Below are 17,255 nucleotides of genomic sequence, written 5' to 3'. Positions count from 1 at the left end.
AACGTTACACACCAAAAGTCCTGCAACACACCAATACAATTCTAAACTTAAAATGATTACAATAAATTAAATTCACCTCAAGTGCTTGTACCACCATATAAAAGTTAAAAAAAGATTACATTTCACCTTGTAAATTTGGAAGGTATTAAAATGTTTTAAATATGTTAAAAATTACCTGATTATTGGATAGTGACAGTCTAAGAGGGGACATCTTCCTCTGTTTATCTGGTGGTGTTTTCAGTTTGGCTACAGCATCATCGGCGTCCACTAGAACATTCTGATTTTGAGCCTCTCTCTCTTTGGAACCCTCCTTTTCTTTTCTTCCTTTTTTTCTTCTAGTATCATAACCACTGTTGAAGTTTTCTGTTGGTTCAGTACTACATCGGAGTACCGGGCAATCAAGATCATCTTTGAGGCATGCACAATCCACCTTATATTTGCTGCACAGACATCAGGGAAAAAAAAAAAAGTTTTGCATAAAAGTCCTTCCTCGCTGCTTCTCTTTATAAAATGTAAAATATATATATATACATACATATACACACACACATACATATACATATATATATATACATATACACACACACACACACAAAACAAAGCAAACTAATTTCTCCAACAGTTTTGACTTAGAATCCCAAAAATTAATTTTAAGATTTGTCATGAAAAAAAATGTTGCAAAAAAAAAATAGTAACGCATTTGAATAATTAATAAATATGAGTAGGTTCATGAGCAAGGTTTAAACTTTGCTTACCAATTGGCATAGTCAAAATCAAATGCAATTGTGACTTCTGCACCCTTTGGAATGTTTGCAATTGAATAAATATAAAGATGAATTGTTCCATCTTCAATAATATGTCGTACCTAGAATACAAAGATTAGAGAAATGTCCCAATTAGACAATGAGATAAGAAAATTTGGATAAATACATGTTATCTCAAACCCTACAACTCTCTGCATTTGCTTCAAAGCCATCAATGGAATAGCAATATTAAGAATGTATGGATATTGACAGCAAACAGAGAAAATATGCTGAAAACCAAACGTTTATGAAATGAGCTTTTCACTGTATAATACACACACCTCAGCATTGGGAGTACAAGACCGTCTGATGAATCTTGCTTCATTGCCAAAAGTTCTTGCATCAACACACATTTCTAGCCCATGAAATTTCGAATAGAATAAAACAAATGGATATGGCCTAAATTAAAAAAAAAAAAAAAAAAAAAAAATAAGATGTGTATATTTTGCATTTGTAGCAAATAAAGAAAATAACAAAATGTTTAGTTTTTTCAAAGGATAGTCTTAATAGCTTTTATTTCAATACGATTTTGCTGCAATGCACAAACCCCATCTCCAAATGTCTCTGTTGCAGAAGAGGTTTGTGGAAAAGGCACACTACAACCAATGTGAATGTTGCTTTCCTATATTCTTAGGCTCGGTTCACACCTAATACTGATGCGGCTCCCAGCAGGGGTCCTGGTTCATCGAGCTGCATCGGAGATGTGAACCGGCTCCGTAGAGAGCGGGTCACAATCTCTTGCTATTGCGAATTGGATGCGAGGATCCCGCATCCAATTCGCAATAGTGTGAACCCGGCCTAAAAGAAGCAATGTTTTACAGTCCAAGAAAATAACTTGATTATATTGACTTATTTAAATTGGGGGGAAAAAAAAAAAAAAAAAAGCATAAAGGAAAAATATTGGGCTTTAAACGAGTTATGCTATTGCTAAAACATTGTAATGAGTATGTATATAGTAAAACCTTTTTATTTTATCAAAACGCAGTTCCTTTGGTCTAGAGCTGCATGATACAGTTTCCAAAATACAAAACATAGCCATATACATATGAGTTGATATGGAATACACATTTACCAAATGAACATATAAAATATCATACAATGGTCATACATACTGAGATTGAGATTATATATAATACACGAATACATAAATATATGTTGAATATAAAGAGTAAAAGCTGAGTTGTCTTGGCATCCCATGAATAAAAAAAAAAAAAAAAATAATATGTTCACTCATCAGGAGTATGGATGGCAAAATTCACTGTAAATACAGAAAAATCGGGCATATTAATATAGGAATAACGCTCAGAGCTGGGGGGGGGTTTTGCTCAAACTGGAACAAGGGAACCGCCAGAAAACAGGCCAGGTGACCACAGTGCAATCTGTGAGAATTGGATGATATATATATATATATATTTTTTTTTTTTTTATTACACACATACATACACACACACTACAAAAGACCGCATCCATCTGGACTGAAGGGTGTACAATTAAATATTTATGTGAATTAAATATATTAATGGTGTATGTGAATAAAGTGAAATGAACAGTGATAAGTGTTAAATTGTGAAAGAAAAAAAAAAAAATTCCCTAATTTTTTTTACATAATTGAGGATGGAAGCTTGCTACTGCGGCTATGCCAGGTCGTTTCTTTTCTTTGTTATATTTGGGGTGGAAGCCACACACTTTCCTGTGACCTGCAATGCCATTAATACCAATGAATGACCATATATTTTAGCGTATTAGCGGACTGTGCTTTCTGTTTTTATTCATCTTACCATTTTTTCCAGAATATAGATTATTTGTTTTTTATCTTTCTTCCTCATCAGGCACGAGGTCGGCTTGTATGTGTATATGGCTGTATTTATAATTTGGAAACTGTATCATGCAGCTCTAGACCAAAGGAACTGCGTTTGATAAAATAAAAAGGTTTTACTATATACATACATACTCCAAACACTGTTTTATTTAGCAATAGCATACCTCATTTAAAGTCCCAATATTTTTCCTTTATGCTTTTATTCACATAATCAGGGATAGAGGCTCTCTTTTCTTATTTAAAGTGGAAGTTCATGCTAAAACTAGAGTCCCTGCATCTACAGACACCCACGAGCTAACACTTACCTATCTAGCCCTGTAAAGAAAAAATGAGAATACATCTCTTCTCTGAGACCGATCCGACCCGATCTTCAGTGACGGAAGCTCTGCAGAGGACATGGTCGACAACGGCTGTGAAATTAAAGGGAAGCGACGTCACCCATAGACTTACCATGGGGCTTCCATTGTCGGACGTGTCCTCTGCACCCACCTCCACAGTGAAGCCATGGCTGACAGCTCAGCGTGGGATCAGCTTCAGAAAAGGTATGTATGTACTAATTTTTTTCTTTACAGGGCTAGATAGGTTAGTGTTAGATCGTGGGTATAGATGCAGGGATTTTAGTTTTAACAAGGACTTCCACTTTAAATATTAGAACTCCTTTTTGTTTGCTTCTAAACCGCTTTTCTTAACTATACAATTACACATGCAGAAGCAACTCTGAAGAAAGTCAAAGCAACACAAATGCACAATGCATTTAAAATGCGTCTAAAACTGGATGGTGTCAGTGGTTTATTTCATTTTTTATTTTTTTACAATTTTAACATTAAATTTTTTTTTTTTTTTTCAGCTGCACTGAAGATGAATGGAGAGGAGACAGGGGCTCCTCTCCATTCATAAACAGACATTGTAAACAGTTTACAATGCTCAGTTATGAATGAACAAAGCCAGTGATCACTGACTCTGTTCATTCAGAAAAGGAAGGCAGCCCTAAATTACATTTACGGACTCCTTCCTCCGCTCTACATCCCGATAGATCCGGGACAGGGGGGACCGGAGGAGCACACGGAGGACGACACAGGGGACTGTCAGGGATGATCGATGCGAGAAGTTACAAGCACCGATCTCCCTGTATAGATTTCAATAAAGCAGCTGAAAGAAAGGGGGGAAGCATCCGTCAGCGGTTTTATGGAAATCTATACAGGGAGATCTGTGCTTGTAACTCCCCCCACCACTTTATTGATCATCCCTGACAGCCCAGGTATCGGGTCAAGCATCGGAGCATTTGCACAAGTACAAGTACTCGTGCAAATGATCGGTATCGGCACCAATACTAGTATCGGTGCAACCCTAATTGAGACCACAAGTCCTAGAACGCATCAGGCACTGTTATGTCATGAAAAGTCTTTGCATGTGCTGCATGTGGAGGCAGACTGTTGGTACACAACCTAATAGCCCAGATCGCAGCACACAGCTAAAGGTGACCAAACTGCCTGTAGTCAGACCCTGTAAGGTAGCATTGTCACCAGAAATGGCTGGGGGACAGTATTCCACAGAAATTTCATTCTGGAAAGGAAAACCACATAGCAATATTATTAAACAATCCATGTGCACTCAAAAGGGAAACAAACCAATATTTTTTAAGGTTAGAGATTAGATAACCCTTAGATGATTGCAAATGTGTGCTTGCACCAAGGACACTTTCACACTGGGGTGTTGGGGGCGTCGGCGGTAAAATGCCATTATTTTTAGCAGCACTTTTCGGCCGTTAGAGAGCTTTTAAACTCTCTTTTAAACGTATACACCGCTCCTAAAGCACCTTTAAAGATGTTGCTTGCAGGTATTTAACGTCCCGCAAGTGCACCGCTCCAGTGTGAAAGCCCTTGGGCTTTCACAATGGAGTTGCAGGAGAGACGCTTTACAGATGCAAGGCAATTCCCTCAAAGCATGTGTGACTTGCTTGTAAATCTGATGCAATGTACACTGGCTTTAAAAGCGACACTGAAATTCACGTGTGGCCTATTCAAAAAAGGTTTATAATTCATTTTTTGGATGCCACAAACAAAAAAATACCTTTTAAAAAAATATCCATTAGCCTCAAACTGATCGCGCAGCATAAACTTTCCTCTGTATTCAATAATTAAAGTTTCAGGAAGCAGGTCTTTGGCAGCCTTTAATATTTTCTTGTTCTTCTGCAAAAAGCTCTGCTGAAATACAGAGAAATAAATTAAACAATGAGATTTGAACTTTGCCATATGCTCGCATTCTGTGGGTATGTAAACAAACAATTACTACAGCATAAAGAACTCCACAAAATGTATGGGGAATCGTGCATCCAGCAATATTCCCCAAAATATTAATGTTAATCATGGGACCTGCGAGTCTCCCACTAAACTTTTAGGAGGGAAGTTGAAGGAAAAAAAAAAACTTACATTTAAATGCCCATCAATGCAGCCTTATCAGTGTCCATCTGCAGCCTTGTCCATCATTGCAGCCTTGCCCAGTGTCCATCTTCAGTCTTGCCAGTCTCTTTGCAGCATTGCCCAGCTGCTGATTATTTAAAATTGGCGCCGATCTCCGCTGACTGTGAGCAGAGAGGAGCGAGCGCCGGCGACATACACAAAGCCGACTGGACTCGGCTCCTCTCGCAGTCCCGCCCATCTCCACTGATTGCGAGAGGAGAGGAACGAGCAGCGCCGACAAACACATAGCCGAGTGTACTCGGCTCCTCTCGCAGTCCCGCCCCTGACTGAGTAGAGACGAGTACACTCGGCTATGTGTATATCGCTGGCGCTCGCTCCGCTCACAATCAGCGGGGATCGGCGTATATCACGCACCCACGATTTTAAGGGGAAGTGCGTGTTATACGCCGATAAATACGATATTGTGTGTGTGTGTGTATAATATATATATATACACATACATATATATATATATATATATATACACACATACATACACACACCCCCCCCACCCCCTAAATTACCATAAGTATTGGAACACCTGCCTTTACGCGCACATAAAATGTAATGGCATCCCAGTCTTAGTCCGTGCGGTTCAATATTGCGTTCACTGGTGTGCAGTCATGTTGGAACAGGAAGGGGCCATCCCCAAACTGTTACCACAAAGTTGGGAACATGAAATTGTCCAAAAGGTCTTTGTATTCCAATGCCTTAAGAGTTCCCTTCACTAAAACTAAAGGGGCAAAGCCCAACCCTTGAAAAACAACTCCACACCATAATCCGCCCGCCACCAAATGATTTGGACCAGTGCACAAAACAAGGTCAATAAAGACATAGATGAGCGAGTTTGGGGTGGAAAGACTTGACTAGCCTGCACAGAGTCCTGACCTCAACCCAATAGAACACCTTTGGGATGAATTTGAGTGGAGACTGCGAGCCAGGTCTTCTCGTCCACATCAGTGCCTGACCTCACAAATGTGCTTCTGGAAGAATGGTCAAACATTCCCATAGACACACTCCTAAAACTTGTGGACAGCCTTCCCAGAAGACTTGAAGCTGTTATAGCTGCAAAGGGTGGGCAAACTCAATATTGAATCCTACGGACTAAGACCTGGATGCTATTAAAGTTCATTTGTGTGTAAAGGCAGGTCCCAATACTTTTGGTAATATGGTGTACATGAATTGTTATGGATTAGTATCGGGTGAACTGGGAAAAAGTACCTCAACAGGTGGTTTAAAAATATGATTGCTGGTGCTGTAGTTGATCTTAACGATTTGTTCTTTTTTGTCATTTTCACAACCAAGTCTCAAAGCTATTCTTTGTGCCTCTCTCTGAACACTTTCACTGTACTGGTTGATGCTTGCTTCTTCATAGTGGTCCATCCAAGCCTTGATTTTACTCTCCCATCCATATATGCAACTGTCACCAGGATCAATTTCAGGAGCAGAACCCTAAAATAAGGTTTAAGAAATGGCATTAAAGACTGCAAGCCTGATAATCAAGAAAAATTAAAAATTTGACTTAGAATGGAAAGAATTATAGAAAAAAAAAAAATTATATTATTATATGCACACACACACGAGCATCACTAAATATTCTCCTAGCAACCGTAAACAAGCACATCCACTCAGCAGCTGCCATAGAGTCTGAAATCCTTGCTGCTGGTATTTACTGTCACTATTAGCTGGAGACTGGAACTACCTAAAGTGGTTCTAAAGCCTAAACATTTTTTACTGTAATGCATTCCTTGCATTAAGGGGGGAAAAAAAAAAAAAAGTTAAGGCATCAGTACCCCCCTCACCTTTTACTACCAGAGCCTTCATTCGATCCAGCCCTGTGTAAATCTGCAGCTCTGCTCTCCCCTCATTTCCAAGGTATTGCTGGAGCACTGGGCGCCATTGGTTTCTACTGCGGTCAATCAAATCAAAACCAGTGACTAGGGAGCGGGGCAGAGTGTCCCACTGTGTCAATGGAAGTAGCAGCAGGGCTTGGGAGCGAGCATGCACGAGTGGCCCCATGGGAAGCAGCTTCCCATTGGGGCACTAGACAGAGAAGGGGCCAGGAGTGACGGTGGGGGGACCCGAGAAGAGGTGGTTTTGTGGCCACTCTGTGCAATTCCATTGCAGCAAGGCATTTTTATCTCATGATAGATTTATTTCCTTCCACCCACTCCCTTTGTTAGGGATGGCATGATCTATTTTTAGTGGTAATCTCAGAGTTATCGCCACAATTCATCCTCTGCAACTATTCTTACAGAGTCTACAGGTTTTTATCTATCTGGCTGTGGAGTACCAATTTAAATTACGTACAGTTGTGCATTTTTCTATCTTGTTGCACTGTCGGGTGTTTTCTGTGGAACCATTCTTTGTCCTATAGAGTGCGATTTACAATTGTAAACTTGTTTACCTGGCACGTGTTGGGGTGTATGGTCTTGCTTAGTGTTTTTGTGGCTAATTTGTAACTCTTCATTTGTCGTTCAGTTGCCCTAGTTATACATCACTTCTTGTTTTATGTTTCTAATTATGGGTGATCTGTTCCTGCCTGGTTTTACTATGTGCACTGGTGGCTTGTGAGTGTTTATCTACTTTGTTTTTTCCAAATTTTTTGCATTGGCCATTTTTAGGCAGAAGTAATTTCTGTAAAACTTTATTTAAGCTAAGATGTAGTATATTTTGCTTTTTTGATGGTCTATTGTGATTGATTCTCTTTGAGATCTTTCCTTGACCCCTAACCTGTTTTTTTTACCTTTGCACTGTGTGATGTCATCACAGGCATTGTTGGGTTTTCTGTTCACTTCTATGCTTTAGTGTCTTGGGAATAATGGACAGAGCGTTAATAAAACGTGGTTATATCCTCTGCTGAAAGGCGCGCGGGTGCCTCTATACTAGTTTCAGATTTGTATGGATTTTTTTGTGGCCGAGCACCTGGGCAGTGGCTACCCTTTGGGAACATGCACTACTGGTCAAATGTTTCAGAACCCCCCCCATTTTTCCAGTTTTATTGGATTACGACACAGTTTAATGCCTCAACAAAATCTGAAAATAAAGCATATAAAACAATTGGAAACAAAATAAATCATGGAATTGATTTAACACAAAATTAAGCTAAATGGTTTACTCAAAATAAGCACCTTTTGCAGATATAACAGCCGAACACACTTGCAGCACAGAAATCAACAACAGAAATCAAATATTCTTCAGAAAGTTCTACCAAGCACTGTTGCAGAAGTTCCCACAAAATGTGTTGCTCTTGTAGGTTCCTTGTCTTTCACCCTTCTGTCCAGTTGATCCCAAACCAACTTTGACACAGCCTTGAAGTAGGTTTTGGGTCATTATCTTGCTGTAGGATGGCTTTGCAAAATACTATAGTAGTAGTTTTGATTCAGGGTGTCACTCTGTGCAAGTTGGTCACTGTGGATCCAGCAAAAGAGCCCCAGACCATCATGCTTCCTCCCCTGTTTTTGACAGTTGGTGTGGCACTCTGAGGAACCATCCTTTCACCTTTTTGAGAGCGTACAACCCTGCGTGATGAACCAAAGATCTCAAATTTTGATTTATCAGACCAGAAGAACTTCTTTCCTTCTTCAGTAGTCCACTGGCAGTGCTTCATGGTCCAGGCAAGCCTCTTTCTTATTTTGCCATTTTAGCAACGGCTTTCTTAGAGCCACTCAAGCCTGCAGCTCAAAGTGTTCTCTTCACAGTTGAAACTGTGGCTTACTTCAGTGTGCAGCTGTGCTTGAAGTTGTTGTTCTGTGAGCCACCTGTCATGCAACATGCTGACTCTCAGAAACTTGTCTTCGGATTCTGTTGGTGCTTTGGGTCTGCCACACCTCCTGTCAATTTTCTCCAAGTGCCTTTTGATGGTGTAGGAAACTGTAACCTTGGCTTTCTATGCAATTTCTCTAAAGGAAAGAATTACACTTTTAAGGGTCATAATGGTCTGCCTTCCTTTGTTAATTTCTATTCTCTTGCCATTTTGAGTGCAATATACTACTTCCTGCAGTACAATACAGTCCAAATATTGCAAGGGTGTGTGGGAACAGTCGGTTTTAATACTACTTTTATACAGAGAGCATGTAAGTAATCATCAAAAGCTGGGACACCTGTAGGAAGGAATTGTTAGCATAAACTTTCAAGGCTTAATTTACTGCATAAAACCGATTTGTTAACCTATTACTTCTTCCATGAAAAAGGCATTTTCTGAAATGTACATTATTTTTCCGTTTAACCTAAACTTTTTCTTTTCACCTCTGGCAGTTTACCGCTTACCTTTGTAGCATTTAAGGTTATTTGCTGGACTATTTAAATTTCAAAAAAACAGGAAAAATGGGGGTGATCTAAAACTTTTGACTGATGTATAATATATATTTATATTACACACATTAAAAACTATATATATATTTGTTGTACACATACACACACTAAATAAGATGTACCTTAACTCTGGAAGATTTTCTTGATCCCTCTCTGAAGGCCTTTAGAAAGAAAAAAGGTTGACATTTTAATCTTTTATCCATTAGTTAACTAAAAAACAATTGACACCAAAAAACAAAAAAAAACAAAAAAAACACCACAATAAAAAGACCCAACACGACATTCACTTTTTTTTTTTGCGTAGAATAAAGGATTCTCTCGTCAGCATGTACAGTAGCAGTAGACAAGTTCCTACAGAGAATTTGATGAGCATGTTTTGTATGAAAAAAGAAAAGCATTATTGCAAGCCAAAATTATTCCAATACATTAGAATAGCTTCAAAGCTTAAAGGGGTTGTAAAGTCGGAAGTTTTTTTATCTTAATGCATTCTATACATTAAGATAAAAAGCCTTCTGTGTGCAGCAGCACCCCTCGGCCCCCCATCTCTGTCCACGAGTGTATTGGCCATCCAGGACTCTCCCTCTTGATTGGCTGCGACAAAGTCAGTTAGCCAAATCAGGACAGAGGGGATGGGGCCGAACCGCAGCTCCACAGATTGCACGGCCATTCACGTCTCGCGCATGCACAGTGCGCAACCAGCTGTGAAGCCACAAGCTGTCACAGTTGGCTGCTAACAGTAATAATGCGGGCGCCGCGGACAGATGGGGAAGAGGAGCAAGGCTTCAGGCGCCCTCATCGCTGGATCGTGGGACAGGTGAGTGTTTGTTTATTAAGTGTTGCTGCTGACTTTTTTAATAAACATAGAACCAAGTGCAACTCTGCTTTAATTTGTTAATCAGGTCTATCTGCTAGTGCTTTTAACACTACCCTCGCCACAGATTTCCTGGAGGAGCAACAGAGATACCTTTGGACAGCAGCCCAGTCAGAGTGGAGATACTTTATGTTTCTGGCTAGATCACGGTGAAAATAAAAAGTTAAAAAGGAGAAAACTAAAAGTCACCACATTTAAGGATTTATATGCTGCAATATATACATTTTTAGGTTTAAAATCATTTTAAAGTGGTATTAAACCTAAAAGCACACATACTGCAGCTTACCAATTCGTAGATATGATGGCTTTTTTCACCTGATCTAGCCAGTAAACTTTTTTTCAATAGAAATGATCCTGCAGATTTAAAGTGGAGTTCCACCCAAAAATGGAACTTCCACTTTTTGCAATCCTCCCCCTCTCCGGTGTCACATTTGGCACCTTTCAGGGGGGAGGAAGGAGCAGATACCTGTCTAATAGAGGCATTTGCTCCCACTTCCTGGCATAGCTCACCGCGGCGCTTGTGGTGACCTATGCCACTTCCGGCGCCTACCCCGTCCTCCCCTGCTGTATTCTCTGAGACACAGAACACAGCAGGGACCTGAGAGGACGCGCAGCGCGACTCGCGCATGCGCAGTAGGGAACCACACGGCTTCACTTACTTATTCCCTTACCGAGAATGGCGGCGGCAGCAGCCGAGAGCCTAAGGACGGATCGGCTTCGGCTGCCGACATCGCAGGCACCACCTAGTGTTAACCCCTTCACTGCCAGTCACATTTACACAGTAATCGGTGCATTTTTAATCGCACTGATCGCTGTATAAATGTGAATGGTCCCAAAATAGCGGCAAAAGTGTCCGATGTGTCCACCATAATGTTGCAGTCATGATAAAAAATGCTGATCACCGCCATTACTAGAAAAAAAAAAAAAAAAAAAAAAAAAAAAAAAAATTTTAATAAAAATGCCATAAAACTATCCCCTATTTTGTAGACGCTATAACTTTTGTGCAAATGCTTATTGCGATTTTTTTTTTTACCAAAAATATGTAAAGAATACGTATCGGCCTAAACTGAGGGAGAAAAAAATGTTTGTTTATAAATTTTTTGGGGATATTTATTATAGCAAAAAGTAAAAAATAAAGCTTTTTTATCAAATTTGTTGCTTTTTTTTTGTTTGTTTATAGCGCAAAAAATAAAAAAACCAGAGGTGATCAAATACCACCAAAAGAAAGTTCTATTTGTGGGGGGGGGGAAAAAAGGCCGTCAATTTTGTTTGGGAGTCACATCGAACGACCGCACTATTGTCAGTTAAAGCGACGCAGTGCCAAATCACAAAAAGTGCTCTGGTCTTTGGCCAGCCAAATGGTCCGGGGCTTAAGTGGTTAACAGAAAAAAAAAAAATTTCTTCAGCAGTGTTAAAAAAAAAAAAAAAAAAAAAAAAAAAAAAAAAAAAATCTGATCACTTTTATTGCTGTCACAAGGAATGTAAACATCCCTTGTGACAATAATAGGTGATGACAGGTACTCTTTATGGAGGGATCGTAAGTCTAAGAGACCTCAAATTCCTCCTTTGCACTTCAAAATCTGCGATTCTGAACACTAGAATTATTTAAAAATCTGCGCCATTGGCGCCCACTGCCTGGGATAACAACCGACCAGCTGCTGATCCGGATTGGCAGTTATCACCAGATAGCCGTCCGCCCACGCTGAAAAACGATACTATAAAACAGGCTATACCCAGATACATCCACTTCCTCCTACCAACGTACCGGTACAGCAGTTTGCGTGAAGAAGTGTTAGCTGGACTATGACTTCAATTTGTTTACTATATCTAAATCTACTAGTCATTCTAACAGTCCCCTCCACCCAGACTGACAACGCAGCTATCCAAAGAGGTGTGTTGCTCTTTCATCCAGAGTGTAAGCACTAAAAATACAGGTGTGTTACTGCCCAGATCACCAGGTGAAAACATTTTTGGTTAAACTTATAGCAGACATCACTTTAAAGTGAAAGCTCCGCTCATCCTCCTACCTCCTGTGTTGCCAAGGACTGGGCTGATAGGTGTTTATTTTCATTTTTAAAACAAAAGGATAGGATAGTTAATTCAGTTAAAGTTTCTGGTGCTAAAAATACAGCAGTAGAAAGTGTGTCACATGTGAACTGGTGCCTGCAGTTTAGGCAACAAGCTTTGTGAGCCAACAGCTCTTATGTCTAGGAACAACTTTGACTTTGTTACCATTTAAGGATTCAAATGACTAGGAAATAACACTAATAAGGTACACACTATACAGGAAAGAGTAAGGAAGATGAGAGGTGGAGGTGCCATACATGTCAAAAATAGCACAAGGCAAATGTAAAAAACAAACAAAACCAACACTTGAAACTCTCTGGGTCTGCCTCCAAACCAGAGAGGGATCTTCCCTTAGAATTGATGTAGCATACAAACCCCCCAGAACAGACTGAAGATTATGATAACTTGTTGATTGACGAGGTAACTCAAATAGCAATGAAGGTGGAGGTTTTAATTATGGATGACTTCAACATGCCTGACATTAATGGGAATTCCCAAGCTTCTATTACAAGCAGAGATGAAATGGAGGCGATGAATGCGATTCTCTGAAACAGTTAGTAAAAAGGTCCAACCCAAGGTGATCATGTTTTAGACCTTATACTGACAAATGGGGATCGACTGATGTTGAAGTGGGAGAAAATTTTGGGTTGTAGTTATGACCAATGTCTTTGATTTGATGTTAAAACAAGAACTGACAAATTATACAAAAAAAGTTCTGGATTTAAAAAAAGTTAAGTTTTGAAAAATGTATCAAACTTAACAGAGTCTTTAAAGCGAATGTTAGTCTGAACAGTCTTAAAATACATAAGGGCCAAAGAGAAGGCAGAATTATAAATGTGTGTAATATAGCTCTAACAGCATCATCTTCCTACAAATTCTGGGCAAAAACCAGAGTTAGACTTATCGGTAACTCATTTTCTAGGAAATCTTCCAGGACAGCCTCTGAGACCTTGGGCTCCACCGTCCGGTAAGGAAACACGTACCCCATTCAAATAAAAGGCGGTCCTCCAGGCCCATACCTTAGTATCACCAAGGACCGTAGGAAGGCACTGGAAGATAAAACAGTCATAACAGCATGATAATAAAACGACAAAAACCATAGGGGGGGTGTTGAATCCCGGCTGTCCTGGAAGACTTCCTAGAAAATGATTTATCGGTATGTTTAACTCAAGTTTTCTCCAGTTGTCTTCCAGGACAGCCTCTGAGAAGATTCTCAAGAACGTACCATCTAGGGCTGAACCACCGCCTGGAGGACCTTACGTCCAAAAGCCTGATCCTTGCTTGTAAGCAGATCCAGGCGATAACGCTTTACAAAAAGGTAGAGTAACTGGACCAAGTCGCAGCTTTACATATTTGGTCTGGCAAAGCACTAGCTCTCTGCCCATGATGCCGACAATGTGCAATCAAGTCCTCCCTCTGCGGGAGGGGGATTGGGGGAATTACCGAGAGGCTTTGCAGCATGGAGAACCATGACCTTTTAGGCCAATAAAGGGGACACCAGGATGAGGTTTGTCTTCTGAGATTAAATTTCAAAGAGCAAGCGGAATCAACCTCCCCAGGGGGAAAAGCATACGCCTGGCTGAATACCTAAGGATTGTCTAAGGCATCTAATTCTATCATCTGATCCCGAGGGTTCAGGGAAAAGAACGTCTCTACCTTTAAAAACAACAAAATGTGGAACCCACCTCTCGAATATAAACAACGTGCTGCTAGCCCAATAACATGTGTAACAAAAAGCAAGATACTCCCAATGGCTTATACGCAGCTTATAGTAATGAAACATGTTTTTTTTTTTTTTTTTTTTTTATATATATATATAAAAATATTGTTTTTATTTTGAGTGGGTAAAATTGCATCAATAAAAGCAGCAATAACAAAAAGGGAAAGGGGGTGGGAAAGGGAACATGTGGAAAAGGAGGAACAAGAGCTCTGGTGTACACCAAAATAAACAAACATATTAGATGTCTATATAACATTTAACAAAAGGAAATCCACAGATGGTTTATCTGTGGATATTACCGTTTAGAGTAACTCCAATGCATTATAATTGTGTACGATCTTCCTCAGGGGGATACGGACATCTATAAACATATCGATACAGAATATTAGCAATATTGACATCAATAACATCATTGGGAATGAAGAGCCTGTATATACAGGAATTCAAAAATAACAAAAGGGTCCTACCTTTGATATGAGAAATATTTAAATAGCCAGAGCAAAAAGACAAAACGTCACAACACATCAGGATATACTAACGGTGGTCCACCATCTATAAAGTGGGCAGGGACTCTAATTCTATCTACAAGAGGTCATACATAGATGTGCAAGGGTGGGGGGGGAGACACAAATGCACGCATGATATGTATAATATCTAGGAATGAATTACCTTCAACTTTTTTGTTTTTGTAAGGATATCCTATGCAGTGATGCAAATCCTCTGCTTTCCTAGATTAAATGCATTTAATCTGGGAAATACATTTGTGACGTTTTGTCTTTTTGCTCTGGCTATTTAAATATTTCTCATATCAAAAAGGTAGGACCCTTTGTTATTTCTGAATTCCTGTATATACAGGCTTTTTATTCCCAATGATGATTTTATTGAGGTCAATATTGCTAATGTTCTGTATCGATATGTTATAGATGTCTGCAGCCCCCTGAAGAAGACTGTATACAAAATGATTGAAACGCACTGGGGTTACTCTAAACAGTAATATCCACAGATATACCATTTGTGGATTTCCTTTTGTTAAATGTTAGACATCTAATATGTTGATTATTTTTGTGTACACCAGAGCTCGTTGTTCCTCCTTTTCCACACGTTCCCCTTCCCATCCCCTTTCCCTTTTGTTATTGCTGCTTTTATTGATGAATTTTTGAGAAAGTCCGCCAGAGCATTTTGGGACCCTTTCAGGTGTATGGCTGAGACGGAGGCCAATTTTTGTTCCGCCCAGGAAAAAAAAAAATGTTGTTTTTTGCAATTGTCTGCAGCCACTGACTGCTTGTAACGCCATGCTTGTTGATAAATGCAATTGTGGTTACATTGTCCAAGTGGATCTAAAAGGTGAGAAGCTACTAGTTCTACCTGAAAAGCACTCATCGCTAGCTGGACTGCTAACAACTCCCTTTGGTTGGAAGACCACCGGGCTTCTCTTGGGGCCAGGTTCCCTGGGCTACCCTGCTTTCCAGATGCACTCCCCAACCGAAATGGCTGGCATCGGTGCTAAGAACTTTTGTCTGGGAGTAGTCCACTCTAGGTCTCTGCATATGTTGTGCTGGGCCCGCCACCACCAGAGGGACCCCCTGACCTTCGAGGGAAGGAGAACTCGAAACCTCTAATGTATCTTTATCCGTTCCAATTTTTTATGAGGAACGCCTGCAAAAGGACGTTGGTGGAATCTCACCCAAGGTACTGCGGGATAACAGGATGTCATAAGGCACACTACCTGAGAGATGTCTCTCTGTGAGACCGATAGATTGCTGTTCGGCCTTGCTGCTAAGCGGTCCATCTTTAGAAATTTTTCCTTTGGCAGGAAAATCTTTCCCTCCACCGAGGCGATCTCGAATCCTAGGTATGAAACTCTCTAGGGTGGAATTAGGCAGGATTTATCGTGGTTGACGACTTTAGAATCCGTTGCCTTGAGGTTCCGGCTGATAGGTGTGACTGAAGCTGGGAAAGCCAACAGTCCAAATTTCTGGCCACACAAGCTGCCGCTAAAGATGGTTTTAAGCTTAGCGCGGTAGAATCCCAGGCTCCACAGAGTAGGACATCTCCATGCTTATCCAAAGGCCAAGTCTGATTTGTTTGAGATTTTAGAGGGGTGCATCCAGTTCTGGCTCTTTGTTCCAAGACTGGAACGCATTTTCCACAAAAGGGAAACTTCTTTAAAGCCCCCTGAAAAAAAAGGGCTCTCTCCGGGTTCTGACATTCTAACTTATTGGATTCATCAAGAGAGCTATGAACTGGAAAAACCCTTGATTTCTTTACATGAGACCCCACATACATCTGGTCATGCATTGACAGTTGTACTTTTTCTTCCTCAATCTCCAAGGTAAATAGTTTTGTAAATAGCTTTTGTAAATAGCTTTAAGCAAATCATCCAGGGACAACTTATACCTTGAGCCCCTGGAGGAGTCACCTTCCCTGACATCATCCTCTGAAGCTGAATCAGCTTAAGAGGTAGGGGATCTGGATTCCTTCTTAAGATCCTCTCTAGTCCCCTCCTTGGGAAGGAATTGGGACAACTGGTACTGCGGGACCCTGCATCCTTTATGATGACAGAAACTTGTGACGTGGATTTGGATTCGTCCTTCACCAGACTATCAACACAGCCACGGCATAAGGGCTTCTCCCACGCAGAGCTTAGCATAGCCACACAAACAGCACATGTTCTCTTGGGGGCCGCCACCTCTGTCCTATGCTGGGCTTTAACCTATGTTGTTAAGACAGGAGACAACAAATAGTATTTGAGGGGGGCACGGTTCCAAAAAAAAAAAAAAACAAAAAAAAAAAAAAAAACACTGTAGGAAAAATAGCCCATAGCATCGAAAAAAACCTCTCCAAGGTGCTGCTAAAGGGATCCAAATCTCGCTTACCTGAGAGGAGGCGGTGCTGGCTGCCACCGATTTTCCTGCCTGTGCAGTGTTGTCCATGCTGCCAACAGTGTTCTCCCACAGCCACGCTGGGTCACTCCTAAAATCACCAGCTGGCCCGTTTTGGATGCTGCCTGCGCCACACTAAATGAGACCAGGAACCACGAGTCTCTGGCGCCCGCTGATGACATCACTCAGTCTCTCTCTGCCTATGCAGCTTCCTGGACTGACCAGCTTGGAACGCATAAAGGTCGCCGTCGCCCCCCCCCCCCCCCCCCCCACTGGAAGTGAAACGCCAGGTGCTTGTCCTTACACAGAGGAGCACGCTG

General features: G+C 40.7%; 1 protein-coding gene across 13 annotated transcripts in view; it reads right to left on the bottom strand.

Moving 5' to 3' along the window:
- KMT2E (lysine methyltransferase 2E (inactive)) overlaps nucleotides 1-17,255 on the bottom strand; it is a 181,176-nt gene that overhangs the window by 85,551 nt on the left and 78,370 nt on the right. For 8 of the 13 annotated variants that reach the window (XM_073619626.1, XM_073619632.1, XM_073619629.1 and 5 more), the window contains 6 exons: nucleotides 9,518-9,556; nucleotides 6,303-6,533; nucleotides 4,693-4,826; nucleotides 1,085-1,202; nucleotides 756-865; nucleotides 176-440 (listed from right to left, as the gene is read on the bottom strand). In XM_073619626.1, coding sequence (XP_073475727.1) covers nucleotides 176-440; nucleotides 756-865; nucleotides 1,085-1,202; nucleotides 4,693-4,826; nucleotides 6,303-6,533; nucleotides 9,518-9,556 — 897 coding nt within the window. Of the gene's footprint in view, nucleotides 1-175; nucleotides 441-755; nucleotides 866-1,084; nucleotides 1,203-4,692; nucleotides 4,827-6,302; nucleotides 6,534-8,212; nucleotides 8,837-9,517; nucleotides 9,557-17,255 lie in introns of those variants that run through there. The other 5 variants (XM_073619631.1, XM_073619627.1, XM_073619634.1 and 2 more) reach the window with 2 other exon arrangements.

The sequence above is a fragment of the Aquarana catesbeiana genome, linkage group LG03 (genome assembly GCF_042186555.1).
Source record: "Aquarana catesbeiana isolate 2022-GZ linkage group LG03, ASM4218655v1, whole genome shotgun sequence".
NCBI lineage: Eukaryota > Metazoa > Chordata > Amphibia > Anura > Ranidae > Aquarana > Aquarana catesbeiana.
Note: the sequence above shows the minus strand (reverse complement) of the source record. Positions and strands in the feature narration are given on the sequence as shown.